General features: G+C 37.7%; 1 protein-coding gene across 23 annotated transcripts in view; it reads right to left on the reverse strand.

Moving 5' to 3' along the window:
* LOC136677867 (MAP kinase-activating death domain protein-like) overlaps nt 1-18,417 on the reverse strand; it is a 50,966-nt gene that overhangs the window by 11,627 nt on the left and 20,922 nt on the right. For 13 of the 23 annotated variants that reach the window (XM_066655549.1, XM_066655560.1, XM_066655562.1 and 10 more), the window contains 13 exons: nt 16,531-16,703; nt 15,716-15,951; nt 15,443-15,602; nt 14,421-14,524; nt 14,091-14,293; nt 13,447-13,700; nt 12,970-13,109; nt 12,679-12,780; nt 4,633-4,741; nt 4,214-4,400; nt 3,923-4,073; nt 3,339-3,542; nt 6-106 (listed from right to left, as the gene is read on the reverse strand). In XM_066655549.1, the coding sequence (XP_066511646.1) occupies nt 6-106; nt 3,339-3,542; nt 3,923-4,073; nt 4,214-4,400; nt 4,633-4,741; nt 12,679-12,780; nt 12,970-13,109; nt 13,447-13,700; nt 14,091-14,293; nt 14,421-14,524; nt 15,443-15,602; nt 15,716-15,951; nt 16,531-16,703 (2,124 nt within the window). Of the gene's footprint in view, nt 1-5; nt 107-2,025; nt 2,083-3,338; nt 3,543-3,922; nt 4,074-4,213; nt 4,401-4,632; nt 4,742-12,678; nt 12,781-12,969; nt 13,110-13,446; nt 13,701-14,090; nt 14,294-14,420; nt 14,525-15,442; nt 15,603-15,715; nt 15,952-16,530; nt 16,704-18,417 lie in introns of all 23 variants that reach the window. The other 10 variants (XM_066655555.1, XM_066655561.1, XM_066655553.1 and 7 more) reach the window with 2 other exon arrangements.

Raw genomic sequence — 18,417 nt, forward strand, 5'->3', positions numbered from 1 at the left:
CAGACCTGTGAGCCTGATGTCACACTGAGGCCACTGTCTGCACTGATCTGAGATTTCTTCTCCTCTGTATCACCCCCTTCTGGACGCTGCTTGGCCCCCTCAGCCCCTGCAGGAAACACGTAATTAGTCCATCTGTTCACTGGCTCTCTGCACTGCAACCTGCAATGTCCCATGACTGGAAGCAGGCCAGAGGATGGAGTCTATATTGGATGCTTGGGAAGGACCAATATATTCAATATTTGTGGATGAAGCAGACAAGTGTTTTCTAATAAGATATGGAGAGCTCATTTCAAACAGCTTCGTCAATGGTTCGATAAGAAAACACATAACCCCAGGAACTGTTATATATTCCTGGTGCCTAGTATCCCCGATGAAGCTCAGTTATGTTTACTGATTGCAACAAAATTGACAACCTCCATGATAACTCTATAGCATGCCAATAACACCAGTGAACTACATATGAGTACATAGTAAAAGGAGAAACCCAAATAAGGACATATAAATGTCTAAGGAGTGCAGATGATTTAATAAGTGTGCTACATTATGAAATTAAACATTTAAACTCGTACTCTATCAATCTGATATACTTGACCTTGAAACTGGCAAGACAGGTGTATTTTAATATAATATTTTATATATAAAATGAGAAGACTTTAACTGCATGCACAAATTCTGTTTATTGCTACCTCCCAGTGCATAAAAATGTATATAAGGAAGTGGCGGCCTATCAGACCTAATTTTAGACCAGGTCCCACTAAAAAACTGATGCCAAGCCTGGTTCCATTACCTTAATACCACCTCAGACACCGTTCCAACATTTCACTAAAAAACTAAGTTGAGGTAATCAATGTCAGTTACCAAAAAGGTAAACACCAGCTGTGTGTACATAAATCATTATGAACCTAAATGTCACTGTCATTTTTTTGGTACATGAATGAGAATGGGCATTACCTGCTGTTACCCATTAGACATTGCAGGTCAGGAGCAGAGACAATTATTTGTTTAAAATCAGAAAATGTTATTTCACATAGGTGAATAAGCAATAAGCTTCTTCAATTCACAGTAGCACTATCTCACTACACACAGACAAAAGCAGTCACCCATGCAGGCAAACACACAACCTACCAGTCAGACAACAGGAGAGGGGACAAAGCTTAGCTGCCATTAGTGTGCTTATAGGATGAAGATATCAGTACTGCAAATGACCATTGATACTGGCATGTGTACCAGTAAATGACTTAATACACTGCACCCCACACTCTGCTACCATTGGAGAAGAAACACAATGCACTAAGTATATAGTATCCATGAATGAAATGCTGTTTCTCAAATTTTGCCAAGCTTGACAACTTTTCAGCCCAACACCACTGGTTTAATTAACATCATTAATTAAAACAAAACAAAAACAGGAGAAAATTAGAAATTATTATTAAAACATGTTTCATTCTCCAGGCATTTTAGACATTTTGTGTAATTTTCTGTAAAATATAGTTTCTACCTCTAGTTCCAGACATTATAACAGAGGAGTAACTTGCACAGATCAACATGGTCATTCTTATTTGACATTAAATAGAAAACACAGTGTGGTCTCTAACACACAAAAACTATTATGATGTGAATCCCTGACACAATTCTTATGAACCAATGTACTGGGGGTAAACAGTTGATTATTTAGTAACAGCTGATTAGCTAAACAAGGTAGCTAATCAGGGAAATTGCATCTCTTCCCAAGCATTAAAAATGGATTTATTATTTGCTAATAAACCAGGTGACCTTTTGGATACCCGATGCAATCTTAAACCACTAGTAACGGTTCTTAGTGAATACTCATTAAATTCAGTTTTATATCTGGATCATGTGGCTGCAGGGTTTCTTTCTGAGAGAGGAAATAGTAAACAGGTTGACTGGACTGTAATAACTGAATGAATCTATCGGATGAACCAGGTTTTAGTGGAAGTTGTAAGATAGACACCTAGTTTCGTAGTTTTGTATAGTCTACCCAGGTGCTTAGGGAAGTGATCTTACTCTGTTCTTTTTCCATAGCTTTTTGTTTTCTGTTATCCTGGTGCTTGCTCCACAATTCTACCCAAGATGCATTGCAAGCAAGGAGAGAAAGACAGAGAGAGAGTCAGAGAGCTGGTTGAATTGTCAGTTATGGTGGATGAGCATTAAAAATTAAAAAAGAGAGAAAATTAAAAAAAAAAAAAAATCCCAGTGCAAAGCCTCATTTTATCATTTTTCAACAAGATGTTTTGTAATGTTCACACACAGCTGTACTCTTGATACAACTAGCCTAATATTACAGCAACTGCTATCATAAACAAAGCATACTGTGATTAAAATCAATTGCACAATCGTAGCTACTGAGGTCACATTACAAAACATCCTGAGCTCTACAACCTTGATCCTGGAAAGATCCAAAGAAAGCTCCCATTTCTGATGACCATACAGAAGGACTGTGGCTTCCCAGGGCCAAGGTGGAGGCTCCAGGTAGTGTGAAAAGCATGGAATGGGGGCGAGACATCAGCCTTGCAGCTGGTGGGTGGAATGAGGAGCCGCAGAAGCAGGAAGGGCAATCTCAAACACATTCAGTAGAATTGAAGGTGCATCTTTACCAAAGGACAAACAAGGCAACGTTATGAGGGTGGGGGCTGGCAGGGATTAGCGAGCACTTTCCCCTGTACACAGACCTAGCTATTAGTACCAATCTGGGACCTTAACACAAGCTTAAGAACTAATTAAATATATAATAAAGTGTATTTTTGGGGTCTGAGACTGTTTACAGGGGAGGAGTATTCTAGTAGTCATGCTGGGGATGCGAGACAAAGGAGGTTCTTTTAACAGAGCGTTTACACAGCCCAGGACCTTCAAAGTCCTAACTTTCCACGAGACATAGCAGCAGGTTTGTGGTTCAAAGGAAACTCTAACATGCAATCAAAGGGCTCAACGGGTTTCAGCTTTGACAAAAGGCGGGTAAAAACCAACACACTCTAAACATTCCAAGGGGGAGAATCAATACACACTGGGCACATGATCATCACACAATTCCAAATATATGTCTACACCAGCTTGTGCCTTCACATCAGATTTATTATTTTAATTATTTGAATAGCTAAAGGAATGATTTATCCACAATTTCAAAGCAGACAATTTCAAAATATATAAAATTTCTTCCCAATAGGGTTTCCCAACTTTGGCAAAATGTTGGTATAGACAACTAGTGGAACAGAGGATTCCGCTCAAGGCCCAAAGAGGAACTGTAGGAGACATTGCCCCCTAAGGGTCAGGTGGTTTAACAAGCAAAAAGGCGCATGCAGAGGGGGCTGAAATTTACACACCAATAGAAGCAATAAAATTCTCTTCGTTCAGACTCCGGGTGTCAAACTGACGTGCCCCTTTCCCAGAGGAAGGGGGTGGCAGCTGAATTCGGGGCACCAGGAGAACACCCGCCGCCCTGGCACTCTCAACCCTGACAGACGGGCTCTCCTTGCTGCCTGGACTGCTTGCCCCATCTGTGGGACTTCGCTTTCGTTTCTCTGGCTCTGTGTACCACCAAGAGGGGCCGCGTGCAACGTGACAGAAAAACACGGAACAGAGAGCAGAAAAAGAAAAAAAAGACAAGAGACAGATTGTAGATTTAAAGAGTATTTTGTTGAATGCTGTAATGAGGAACAGTAGTTAGGATGAGACCAGAGGTTGTAACAAAGGGGCAACTCTCATTTTGGATTTCTTTCTTTTGCTTTTGTAAGTTCAAGGAATATCACTAAATAATAAATGCTGTTTTGGTGGTAGATATTTAAGCTGTAACGGTAAAGGGGTGAGGGGGGAACAAAAAACATAACCATATAAAGAATGAGTCAATTTCTAGATCAATCATTGGTGGAATAGCAAATGATGGTTAAATTAGTTTGCGATACATTACCTTTGGTTTGGTAGTGAGTTCGTGCTATTTCTAACAGGCTGAAGACGCTGGCCATGCCACCTAGCCCCGCATTAGTGTACGAGTGCTCCAAACTGGAAACAGTGCATTTCAGCAGGTCCAGCATGCCTTTATATACCTTCCTGTTAATCTCCTACAGAGACATGCGCACACAGAGTTGAGCACAGCAGTAGTAGTAAGCACAAGTCAAAAACGCATTAATACACTGAATTTAAGCAACATTTCACACTTTATATTTGCTCACCTTCCTTTATTCATAATTAGATGACTTACCACATCTCTAATTACTTCCTGCCGAGCATCCTCTTCTGACTGAACAGCACGGTTGAGTTTACTAAGTACAAAAACCCGCAACTGCTCATTCTCCAATAGGCGACGCACTTTCTTCATGTTGAGCCAGCCAACACCTTGGCCGTCCAGCACGCTCTGAACCACCTCCTTCAGGAACTGCTGGTTTTCACTGCACACAGAAGGACCAGCCTTGCATTAATCATTAAAGAAGGGATGCTTATTTTTAAGAGAGTAGAACGAAACAGCTTTTTGTACTTGAAAATTCAGTAATAATCATCATTGTAATTTAATTAAAAAGTTATAAACAAATATTGCACAAACATAATGGACAAACATGGAAGAAAATTATCAAAGAGCCCAAATAATAAAATTAATTTGTTTCTGTCTATAGAGAAAGCTACCTTGTGTTGTTGGCTCGACCCTGAGGTGAGGGAGGCTCCCTCTTTACTGTGGGACTGTGCTTTATGACAGAGGACTTCTGATCTACCAATGCACGTGGGGCACGAGCACCTGTGACAAACAGACTTCATCAGGAATGCATGATAAAACACACCCACTGTGACTCATTGACTAGACAACACATAAAAACTCAACCAATACACTGCAGATTAAAAAATCTGCACAATTAAGAAATTACCTAAACAGCCCTGAACACAGCACAATTTCCAAACTTGCCACTTCACTATACTGATACTTTTGCTTAAAAAAAAAAACAAGACTATTAAATAACAATTGAAATATATTTTGAGTTATCTCGGATATAGCAAAAGAACATTCTGAAAAAAATGAAGCTCAGAAAGATACAAAAGCAAAAGCAAAAATACAAATGCAAATTTTGGCAAGTCATATTATTTTTGTGAATACAATTAAACACACAGTTTACTATATACTTACCCCATACACAAACAAAAAATATCCACTGTGGTTCATGGGCTAAGCAAAACACAAAACACTCACAACGAATTCACAGCACACTAAAACAGTCTACATACTTCTGAAATCACACAAACACCTTCAGACACTACACACTGTTTTTACAGAAGCGTTTTCTGTGTACTTTTTTCAAGTGGTTTCTAAAGAGCAAAATTTGTCTAAGTAAAAAGGACAAACAAGTTGGTTTTCTTTTTATTTCCGCCAAATTGAAACTTGTACATCACAGCAGGTGGTATTATAGCTGATGATGCTGAATGAGCTACAAAATGATAAATGAAAAGGAGCAGACTGGGAAACAGACTACAGTTATGCACACACATTGTACACAGGTTGGCAGAGTAGAGAGATGAACATGAAGAAACTAGCGACACACTGTCTGAGTGGCTATAAATCAACAAATCACGTGACTCATGCACAGAACAAAAGAAAAATAAATGAAAAAAATCTCAAGTTTGTATGATCAAACCGCATAATTCTTTATGTTTCTATGCATCTGCCCTGGTAACAGGCATAAAGCACATTTGTGAATATACACTTTGTACTTTCAACTGCATATACACGGCATGTAGATGAGTGCATTAATGTGTTGTTACACCACACTGTGGGTACATCACAAAATAGGTTGGGCCCTACATTTTAATGATAAAGTGAAACATTACATTGTAATGTGTAAATGATATAAAAGGTAGGTATCTCTATTATTTGCATCTGAAAAGAATGCAATTAATAAAACAATTTATGCAGTAAGATAACTGATTTTGCTGTTTTTAATGAGTTTACTTTCACATTTTGAAAATGCATACATGCCACTACTTCAGTAAGAAGGCTATTTACACCAATGGTCGCCAACCAGTCGATCACGATTGACAGGTCGATCCCCAAGACCATGCAAGCTGATTGTGATAAATCATGGCTGCTTCAGTTATGGCATTTAAGTTAATATAACTGAGTCATTCTGTATCCACAGTGGTGGTGTGCTACTTAAGCAGGGACATATAAGGCCGCGGTCACACAGGGTTTGTGTCTGCGAATACTGACACTAGAATGTGCGTTACTGACCAATAGTGCTGCTGCTCTGTCTCTGCCCTCTCTGAGCCGGCACGGCAACAGTGCTGACAGTTTCAAAACAGGAGATATTACACAAATATTTCATGCTGTACTCCGGTGTTCGGTTGAGTTGTGCTATCCTGTAGAAATGTGCGACCATAGTGTACTTTTATAAGCACAGCTGCCTAAATAATAGGTAGGATATTTGGATAAGCTAAAAGAAGTGTATCAGAAAATGCTCCCAACAGAGGTATAAGCAAGAGACATGCACAGTCTAAATCCCCTTATGAGGGCAAATATAAGATTTTTTGAAGATTTGATTCAGCATTCAGTTTTGAAGCACTGAAGTAAATACAGTAAACTAATATTGTATAATGCACCAAAGGGAATAAAAGAGACATTTCCCATTAAAAACACATAAAAACATTAAAAAGGATAGTTATCAGTAGGTAGCGCAACATGTCAAAACACCTCTTTAGCTCTTACATACAGCCTCAGGCACTGAGCAACACTACAACCAACACTCAGCTATATATTAATTATACATTTTATGTTATTGGAGGTGATGGGGAAGTACACAGCTTTTTTGCTTTTTTTTTTACGCTGGTAGATCTTTTATTTGTTCTGATTTCAATAGGTGATCTTGTACGTAAAAAGGTTGGTGACCACTGATTTACACTATATTGCCAAAAGCATTAACTTGTTTGCCTTCACACATATAATAGGAAGTCTTTCCACTAGGTTTAAGAGTGTGTTATGGCAATTTTTGACCATTCTTCTAGAAGCACATTTGTGAGGTCAGACACTGATTTTGGACGAGAAGGCCTAGCTCGCAGTCTCCACTCTAATTCATACTAAAGTTGTTCTATTGGATTGAGGTCAACAGCAGGTGCAAGCCATTTTTATGAACCTTGCTTTGTGCACTGGTGCGTTGTCACGTTGGCCATCCCCAAACTCAAATTTGAGAGCATGAAATTGTCCAAAATCTCTTGGTATGCTGAGGCATTAAGAGTTCCTTTTACTGGAACTAATGGGCCAAGCCCAACTCCTGATTAACCACCTCCCATCCACCAAAATTTACACCTCGCACAGTGCAGATAAGTACCATTCTCCTGCCAAGTTTTGGCAATATAGCGCACCTGCTAGCATACAGGCTACTTACAAATACAATTTTGCACCTTTATCTCTTGACTGCACTGTTGCTAATGTGAAAAGTAGGTTCATATAATATATGCTTGTGGAGAAATAGATGTATTGGCCTCTATGTTAACTACACCTGCTTTAAATATATGCTTTATCTTCATTTTATCAGGTCCAGATACATACCGGTGAACGTCCCAGTCCAGTGGTCTGTAGATAATGTCAGCCACACTTTAACACATTCAACTATCGAAGTAACCCCACATGACCATTTATTAGTACAGCAGTGGCCCTGACCTGGCAATGGGTGCCACACATAGTGCCAATCCCTTTTCTTGTTTTGACTTTTTAAACAACTCTGTGTTGCTGAGCGAATAGTGTGAAAAATACCATTGCTTTCCATTAAAGACATTTAGCACTGTTCAGATTCAACTCGCAAAAGCAGCTTTGTGATGAGACACATTTCTTGCTAAGAAAACAACTATCATCAGTAATAAAAAATGTTTCTACTGCTCTAAAGTAATGGGCCCAACCTTTAAAACAACATAGTGGAATGAGTGGCTTACTGGCATGAACAAGCAAATTAATAAAATGGTGCAACTACAGTGACAAATGACCAAGTGACTCTCAGGGACACAAAAAGTAAATGGTGGATAAAGAGGATGCTGGGAGATGTAGTTGACTGGCTTTGGAGAAGCATGCAGCTCGCGCAGCAAAGGGCGGAACCCACCTTCTCCGCTCCCCGGGCCGACCTCTGTTATAATCTCCATTAGAGAATTTAGCCCAAATACTGGACACAGAAGCCAAAATTAGTACAAAGGGGGGTTAAAGAGGGACAGAGAGCAACACCGGCCCAGACAGAACCAGTCCAAACATCAACCCACAACTACATACACAAACACATGTATAAAGCAGAGCAGAGAAACCAGAAAAGAGCAGAACAGTAAAGAGAAAAAAGCAAAAATGATAAAGGAAACCAGGTAGAGATACAGCAAGAGAAAGTGTGTGTGAGAGAGAGTGAGTGAGTGTGTGTGTGAGAGAGAGAAAGAGAGAGAGAGAGAGAGAGAGAGAGAGAAAGAGAGAGAGAGAGAGAGAGAGAAAACATGAGAATATTACAGGGAAGCCCACCATTGTACGTCTTGGGGAACTGCAAAATCTAAAAATTGTTTTTGCTCCTTCAGCATATGACTAATTAGATAGAAATATGGTAAAGAATAAAGTACACAGAATTTAGAGGAAATACTAAGAAGGATTTATAATTTGCACGGTATGTTTTACCAACTAAACTACAAACACAGGTAAATAGAACTACAAACATGAATCCTGAGAACATATAAAGTTCAAAGAATAAAAAAAAAAAAGGGTTTCAAATTTAAGATGGCCCCATTCCAATATCCAGCACTGGACTTAGTCCAAAATTAGCAAAAATTATGAATCAGATACTAATCAGAATAGAATCCATAAAATGAAGTATAAATCATGCGACATGAAGTAGGTACTTCTTTAATTAATAGATAATCCAATTAAAAACATGTACGTCCCAAAATAATAACTTTACAGAATAATAATAATTAAAAAAAACTTTACTTTCAATGGAAGTGATTGTAAAATGATTTTATGCCAAGTTCTGGAGCATTTCTACTTAAGTCATCCTAAAGTTTTCACACAATGGAAAGAGCCGCTGCTGTGTTCAAATGATGCAGTAAACTAAAAATCAACAAAAATGTATATAAATGTTCTTAATTGGCTACTGACAAAATACAAAAATACTTAACACTACTACTACTAACATTAATAATAATAAAGCAATTTATTTTCAGAATTTTTATTCTGAAAATGTATTTCTATATTATATTTAATTTTTATTGAAAAGTTAAATAAAAAAAAATAGTAAATTTTAGTAATCAAAGAAATATCAAGCCAAAAATATAGTAAATGCAATGCTTCGGTCTCAGTATCAGTAAGAAGATCAGAAGGGCCAAAGTGGTATCATAATATATTCAGCTGAATTGCAGAAAGCTTGGATACTTGCTGGGTGTGCCAAGCTACAGTGCTGCAGCGGCAGTCATACTCGCGATGTCACAAAAAACAAATCACAAAGCTTTGTCTTCTGGTATAACTTTCATTTACCGGAGTTCACAAATCATTTCAATTTCCACAGCACAAGAGACTGAACTGAGCTTTGCTTATCACCATCATCATTTTTTTCCACTTCCAATTCAGGATTGCGACGGCAACAGGGTAAGCAAAAAATATCAACAACTTCATATATAATCTCTCCAGTGTGTTCTGGATCTAATCCAGTGCCTCCTCTTAGTTGCCCATGTCAGGTATACCTCCAATAAGAGGCAATCAGGGGTATCCATCTTATCCGATTCTCAAACCAGCTCAAGTGCCTCCTCTCAATGCAAAGGAGCAGTAGTTCTATTTCAATCTCCTGCAGTATAGCAGAGCCTCTTACCCAATCACAGAGAGCATGCTCAGCAACCTAGCAATATGCAGCTGCTTCCACAATGGATGTCTAGAACATTCAAACTCAGTGCCCCTAGTTCCTCAGGGAACATTGAAAAGTGGGGAGAGTTGGAATCAATCGGGAAAGAGTCCTCTGCAAACACTGAATATTTGTTTGATCCTACCAGGTCTGCCAGGCAGTCTTCCTCACTATATGATCCAACTCACCACCAGATAATGATCAATGGACAGCTCAGCCCCACTCTTTACCAGAGTGGTCAAAACATATGGCCTCGGGTCAAAATGTATGACAACACAGTCGATCATTGATCTTTGGCACAAAATACACTGTGCGCGAGCCTGGTGTTGGTTATGGCCGTGGAAGAGTGATTGGAACAACAGATTTCAATCATTCGGATGGGTGAGTACACAATTTTGGTGAGTATCATGCGAGGACAATTTAAAGACAGTATTGATTTTTTTGAGGTCTTGTTAATTTAACAAGAAATTTTTTTTTGTTTTTTTAGCTATAGATGCTAAACGTCTAATTAGGTTGATTTTTGCTAACATTTTAAAGCTTTTCCAATTTCATAACAGTTGCTATTAAACTATATTTATGGGCAGAACATGAATATGTTGGCTGAAACATAACAGACTAACTCTGCACAAAACACAAAAATGATCAACAATTAAAGGAAAAATCACACAAGACAAAGTAGTGCCAAAGAGAATAATAATCACTTATAAAATGCTATAAATTAGCATTCAAGTACAGTTTATCACTGATATGTCTGTACTATGATTATTAAGTAAACACTTTGCCACCAACAAACACACACACAAATAGGTTAGGGTGAAACAAAGACAGTGCTGGTATAGCCTGTAACACACACACACACATACAGGTATATCATCAGACTAGTTACAAGACTAATTCTCAAACACACACACACAGAGAGAGAGAGAGAGAGAGAGAGAGAGAGAGAGAGATTCTTATTCTCTGAGATTAGGGACTACAATTATTAAAAAACCACAGCAAGCCAGCACACGTTCAGGGGAAATAACAGATAACAGAAACATACCAGGACTGTCAGGACTCTCATCACCATCATCTGAGCAATAAAAACATTATATCCAAAATCATGAACAAACAAAAAAGAAAAAAAGATCCACTTGTGCTAGCTAAGAAAGTGACCAACTCTGTTTACAGACCACATTTATAGAAAAGATTGGGACAATTTACAACATCTGAATGATGTGCAAATCATTTTAACCATGAATGTTTAAAAAACATGTTTTTGTTGACCAATTAAAGACTCATACAGTGGGTTTAAAAAAAGCATATCAGAAATGTTGAATCTTTCAGAAGTAAAAAATGGGTAGGGGTTGGCCAATCTGTGAAAGGCTGCCTAGGCAAAAAAGTAAATGATTCAACAATCATGTTTCTCAAGATTAGATGTTTCTTTCTACACTACAGAATATTATTAAAAGATTAAGAGAATTGCAAGAGATTTCTATATGCAAAGCAAAAGGCCCATAAAAGGCTCCTTAACTGCCAAATGTTTACAAAGTGTGGTTAAAAGAAGAGGCCATGCAATATAATCTCAACTTTTTGATAATGTGATACTAGCATCAATTTAAAAAATAAGCTTAAAAAATAATAATAATAAGAAGAACAATAATAATTAGGGTTTAAATGATTAATGACTTGCACATCACTGCATTTTGTTCTTTTTTTATTTATAATTTTCACAATATCCCAAAGCTTTTGAAAATGGTGTTTGTAAATGCCCCCCAAATTTTGTCAAAAGTATTATTTGGATAAGAAATGCCAAAAGGAAAACAAATAGTGTCAGGCTGTTTTTGACTTAATGTAATTTTCACATATGTGTCTCATCTAAACTAAATATAAAGCACCTAGACATTCATATTCACAATGTGTCTGTGAAACCTAATAAGAGTGTGGCAGGTTTTTGGTGCAATGACAATCCAAAAACTAAGTGGACACTCGTCTTTAAGTTATACACAGAATTTCATACTGTATAATGAGTTAAAACAACACAGATGTCTGTTGTATTATGATATTTGCCTAAAAAAAAAAAAAAATATATATATATATATATATATATATATATATATATATATATATATATATATATATATATATTGTCTGAATAATACTTAAGACAGCTTTATGATGAAGTGGGAGATAAAGTAGGCATGATTTTCAGCTCATGGTTCACTTCCAGAGGAGCACCTCGGAGTCCATAAAAATATAAGAAAAGTGGGAAGAAGCCGAGCAACATTCCTACCAACCTTGATCCGTCTCATCATCTATATCAAAAATAAGCCATTCTTTTATTTAAAAATAATCACAAATAAAAGTAAATAAAAAGGAAAGATAATAAAAAATGACATTTAAAGTACCAGTAAAAATGAGTATAACGTATTTCCCGTCATTGTATCTGTCTTCACAATTCTATCCCTGCTTCCAAACTCATGTATTGCATGAATATATATGTGCTGTCTATTACATTGACTTTGTCACAAGACCTGGTAACCTGTCTATTTAATTAAAACACTTCTTAAAATTTTGCAATTTTAATTGTTCTTGGTTACTACCAAAAGGCTTAGATAGACAAGGAGTGAGAAAGAAAGAAAGAAAGAAAGAAAGAAAAAAGAAAGAGAGGAAAACAAGCAGAGGAAAAAAGTAGATAGGGACAACGCAAGAACTGACAGGTAGTACAAGACAGAAGTGAAGAGGATAAGAATGGCTGGATGTGATACACGATGTAGGATGAGTGGCTGTGAGGATGAGAGGACAAGGACAGTAGGAAGATAGCATGGCCTTCAGGCACACAGAAACTCCACTATACCTTTAAGACTGGGGAAGGGAGTATTCTTTTCCCTAGCTGCTTTATTAGGGAGAGCCAGACTGGAAAGACTGAAGCTGGTGCCGTGGTTCTTATATAAGTTACCTATGCAAAAATGTCAGGAGAAATAAAACAATTCACAAAATATTCATAAAATAACTTTAATTGATCTTGAAATAATTAAGTATATTTGTAGTAGCTTAGATATTCAATTATAGTAATTAACCAGAGTTAAAAATTAGACAAGAAATGAAGGAGTGAGAGAGTGAAAAATAATGTGAGCTGTCCACTCACTAGCAAAAGACATGAGTCCTCCAAAACCGTCACTGCTGTTGTTGGATATGGTAGAGTTGGGAGAGCTGTTCTTAGAATCACCCTCTCCATCAGATTCACCTGGAAGTTTCAGACTGCTGGGCCTTAGTGGGCGAGATGGCCTACACAGACAGGGATTAAATCAAAATATGTATGCGTATAGGCAAAAGGTTTCAATTTAATAGACAAATACCTACATCCTACATATATGAACATATATGAATCTTCAAAGGATGACTTTGCTTAGGACAAAAAATAACTCCAAACCCAAATAAAAGGCCAAACAGTTCAAATATATTGTTTTTTTGCTATATTTATTGCACAATTTGTTTTTCATTTTGTATTGGTGTATGATTTCTTTGGTTGCATTTGCCATATAAAATTTAGAATATACATTTTCATAGCACCATAATACAAGACAAAGTAGTGTCAAAGACAGTGTGTGTGAGACAGACATACTTGTTTCCGTTCATGTTCTGATTGAAGCGTGGTGTATAGCTCTCCTCTTGTTCCTCACTGTCAGCTTCCTCTTCGACAGGGAAGCCATACTGTGGCTCAAAATATGGGTTATCATATTCTCGCTTCTTATTGCCTACATCAGAAGGGGCTGGTTCTGGTGTGGGTCTTGTAAATGGTGGAGGAACCAATACAGGGACAGAGTTCTGTAGTGCTACACTAGCTGATGCCTCAATCTCAACAGGCTCTGTCTGCTCCTAATTCGGAAAAAAAAAAAAAAAAAAAAGCCAAACAATCATCCATATTAACCATAATATTGTACAACAACTGCAGTCAGAATCTAATGCCTATTACTGAAACAGGCTTTAAAAGCTGCCTAAAAAGCTTTAATTATGGGCAACATGAAACATTATTTATTCAGAAACTTTGTTTTTTATCGATCAAGAAATAAATGATGTATTTTTGGTTAACACTAAAATTTTATACACCATTAGGATACATTCAACGACCACTAATTTAATTTCAATGGTACGCAAAATTAATCTGGTTTGCCAAAAAAAGGAGGCTTTATGGGACTAATGGGCATAATACCTAAACGTAATGGCAAGCTTCTGAAACCAGGAAAGCCAAAAAACTAGAGTACTTACATGATTCACTCCCTGGATGACAGTGCTGGGGCTGGAGCTGGCTGTGGTGCTGGAGCTGGAGCGAAGTGGCTGGCTGTCTGTGGCCTCAGGAGGGCCCTCTGTTTCATGCCCTTGCTCCCCACTATCCTCTTTATACTCCTGGAAGTCATGGATTTCCACCTCATTAGCGTCTTCAAGAGCTGCATGTGTCAAGGGATCCACATCTGCAAGAGATCAGAAAGGAGGGATAGAAAGAGTAAAAGGCTTATAATTTCAAATACAAAAAACAACCAAACAAAAGCACAAAGGGAAAGATATTGAAAGAAACAGAAAAACAGTAATATGGCTAACTTGGTGTGTCGCCCTGAATGTCCCCTTTGATCATTTCATTCACGAAATCTCCAAGTGAGGAGTAGGAAGAGCTAGAGTCATCATATGCTTCACTGTCACTGCCACTAAAGTAAACACAAACAGGAGGAGTTCATTAATAAACATTAATCTCAAGAAATTGTAACACATGATTCATCCTAACAGAGTCTAAAAAAACATATTAATACATGCATACACTTCAAGGCAGGCAACACATTTTTGCATATTTCCAGTCAAACACGTCTACAGAATTAAACATTCTTCAGTGCCAAAGAAAAAAAGCCTGTATTTATTAGTTCAATCATTAATTTGGAGCTGCTTAACTGTTCCTTCTTGCCAGCCCAAAACATAGATCTGGCCGCGAAACGAAAAAGTGTTCTTCCTCGCCGACCAATTGCTCACCAGTCACCTACTGCTACATGCCTCAGATATCTCTAACAACCACTACCTATATAACAGTTCATATGTGCTCCCAAATGTAATTTTTCCCATTAACAATTATTACCTTTAATCATTTTTACCACCATCACTATTGTTTTATATCAGTACACTCAACATAATAATGTGATGGTTCTGGGACTTTACTTCAGTAATATTTAAATCGTTTTTAAAAGTGTGTCCACCTTGCAAGCCTGGTTCCTCACAAGGTTTCTTTTTCCATATTCAAGTATTTCATTGCCACTGCCACTTTTGGCTTGCACACACTGAGTATGTTTTGTTTGATATTTTATTGTTCTATTGTTTACTAGTACTGCAACTGTACTTACGTAAAGCTGTTTGTGAGAACATCAGTTTTGAAAAGCTCTATACAATTACATTTTGATTGACTGATTTAATTGATTGATAGTACCCTTTCATAAGAGCTTTGAGTGGGTGTAAACTAATTTAGCCCATGTCTTTCAATACAGGACAAATGCTGTTGTAATCCAAGCAGAATGTGGATTGGGACTGTCTTGCTAAGTTTGCTAAAGACCTTGAGAGGCCATGCTCTCTGAGATTCCTACCTGTCATCTGTAGGGTCGGAGTCATTAGCATCGTCCTCCAATGGTCCGCTCATTGCTTCGGCAAGCTGAGAGTTTCCATCATACACACGATAAAAGACTGGCTGCAACTGGTGAGCGTACCACTTAGGCTTATCGCCTATGAGGGAGGGGTCATATACATCTGAAATACCAAAACAACCAAAACTTACAATATTGTATACATAAGGAACTATGAAGAATATGCTAGTGTACTTCAAATACATGAGTTAAGGGTGACTGTCTGTGCCATCTTACTATTGTGGATCCTCTGGAAAGCCAAGTTAGTGGGGTTTAAGGCCCATTCCCCATAATATTCCACAGCCTGTGTGTGAGAGAGTTTCTCAGTGAAGCCAGTGCGTCTTGGCCGAGACGCCAAGAAGGAAGTTGCCTGAAAGGCAACTACAGGCCGCGGGAACAGCCGCAGTGTGCGAGTGTGCATCTGGAACCCCTGCAGTACATTTGGTGAGTTGAAGAATTTCACCATTGCCACCCTAAACAAAAAAATAAGCACTATTTGAAATGAATGAATGCATGGTAAATAAAAAAAAGAAAAGGTTTTCACCATTCAGTAAAAATTCCTTTAAATATCTCTTTTCAGAATTAAAAAGGAAAAAAAGACAACTTAAGGCATATTCTTTAAGGGCCTATATGCCCAATTCATCCTAATGATATATATGAGTTCTGCTCTGCTCTGGTTCATTTTCCTATATTGTACCATATTCAAAAAGCAGGCTGAGTCGAAACAAGCTTTATTCCATCAATGTGGATAAATAATAACCTGAAAAAAAATGTTGAAAGTAAATGTTGGCTTTTGTGACATCACAAAAATGAATAAAATCATGCTTTGTATGCAGCTTAGCATGTGTTTACAGAAGGTACGCGCTGAAGAATGTAAGACATGCTTTTAAACCCGTTTACATGCTCCAAATGTTTAATTCAATAATAAATAAATCCAGTTTTGCATGCTGTGTTATTGTTAAAAAAGCAGCTTTTTAAAAATGCACTTTATTTAAGCTTGACTGCAGTATATTATGTTTTAAACTGCCATCTAACACTGAAAGAGCTCTGACCTTGTGGCCACATCTACAGAGTCAACATCATTTCCATAGATGAGGGGATTGAACTCTGTAGAGGAGGGGGAGGACTTATCCCGGCCTGGAGGCAGCAGAGGAAGTTCCTGGCCTTCCTGGAACTTTTCTAGGTTTAGAATAGGCTGAGTGTTCAAGCTCATACTGGCCAGAGCCTATGAAAGGGGAGACAGAAAGAGAGAAGAGAAATAGGAAAAGAAAATGAGCCGAAAAAACATAGATTTCACAAAATCCAAGCTAAACATTAAAAGGACAAAAGGGTAAGGAGTAGCATTCTCACTTCAGGCAATTATTTGTCATATGTGGCACTTCATGGTATGCACAGGAGGCATACAAGCATGTTTGTGACCCCTAAATGGCTAACAAAAAAACTCCTAAGCCAATTATTAAAACTGAGACCATGTCGGTTTTGGATATTACATACAAGTATATGAACCATGAACTGGATCAAAAGCTACTGCCTGAAATGACCTGCATAATTATTGGGTTGAAAGATCAGAATGTTAGAAGTGGGACTGGTTCATCACACTGAGCCATTTACAAAGCACTCTGGGAATATCTCCCTCGGTTGCTCCACACCTCACTGACACAGCTAGCATTTCAGCAGATCCCTACACACTTTCAACAATCTGGCCGGCCACATTGCCAAGCCAAACACATCATCCACTTGATTTACAATCTGCATATTTACAGTTAGAAAAATTTCTAAGTGAGCTCTCTGTTAAGTGAGTGCAAGGGACATCCAGACATGCTCAAGCCAAACAAGCGCAGTGAGCAGCAATAGAACACATCTCAATCCAACAGGAACAAGAAAAAAAAGCACAGATGGGGGAGATTTTATTTTGTTTATATGTACGTGTATGCTTCTGTAAAGCACTGGGCAGAAGTCAGAGACCAACCTTTAAGTATTTAATTTCCTGTCAATGCAGCAATTAAGCACAAGTTAGTTATTTCTAAGCTCCAGAACAAAAGCAGAAAATATATGTTTAACAAAAAAATGAACAGAAGCCTCAACAACTATATATGATATTATATATTTTCAGCATTTACTGTGTCCATCATTTGCTTGTATCACAGCTTCCATTCTTCTTTAGAAAGGGCAGCAGTTGGTTGCATTTTCTGCCTTCCACCCTCCAAGTTACTCTTCGCTTATTCAGTAAATGTCCTGCTCTGTAGCAGCCAGTATCAGATCTGACAGAGCCAGCGAGTATCTTGTCTGAATTTTATTATTTCTTTCTTTATTTTATTCAGAATTCTCCTTTTTATGTAAGTATCTTATTTCCTGAAAAATTAATTACTTGTACGTAACTGCTGTTCTGATGAGAAAAAGGTAAGGCTCTGACCTTTGCATAACACTGGATTAGTCCGATACACTGTGTGTATGTATCTTAACTGAAGTGTGTGCTCAATGGCGTATTTTCACTGCATGGTACCTACACTACTCGACTCGCTGTTTGGTACCTGGGACCTGGTTTGTTTTCCACAACATTTCCTGCCAGAAATGTAGCTGGTAATATCACAAAACACCAACACTAACAGGAACAGCTGGCTTAGGAAACCACAACAACAGCATTGTTTACTCATTGCATATTCAATTGGATCCAAAAAATAAAAATAAAAAATTACAGCTATAAAAATAAAAATTATAGCATTTTACAAATGGCTATTTTTAGTGTATTCATTGTAATTAAATTTAATTAATTAATTAATTAATAGCTCTACATAGCTCACTTGGAACCACAGACTTATGGGTACTAAAAAGTACCTGGTTCCAAGTACCAGGTACCAAATTTGCCTAATGGCTTAGCAAAAAATCTGAATGCAGTTGAGTAGTACCATGCAGTGGAAAGAGCCATAAATGTGTCTATG

This window comes from Hoplias malabaricus, chromosome Y, assembly GCF_029633855.1.
Source record: "Hoplias malabaricus isolate fHopMal1 chromosome Y, fHopMal1.hap1, whole genome shotgun sequence".
NCBI lineage: Eukaryota > Metazoa > Chordata > Actinopteri > Characiformes > Erythrinidae > Hoplias > Hoplias malabaricus.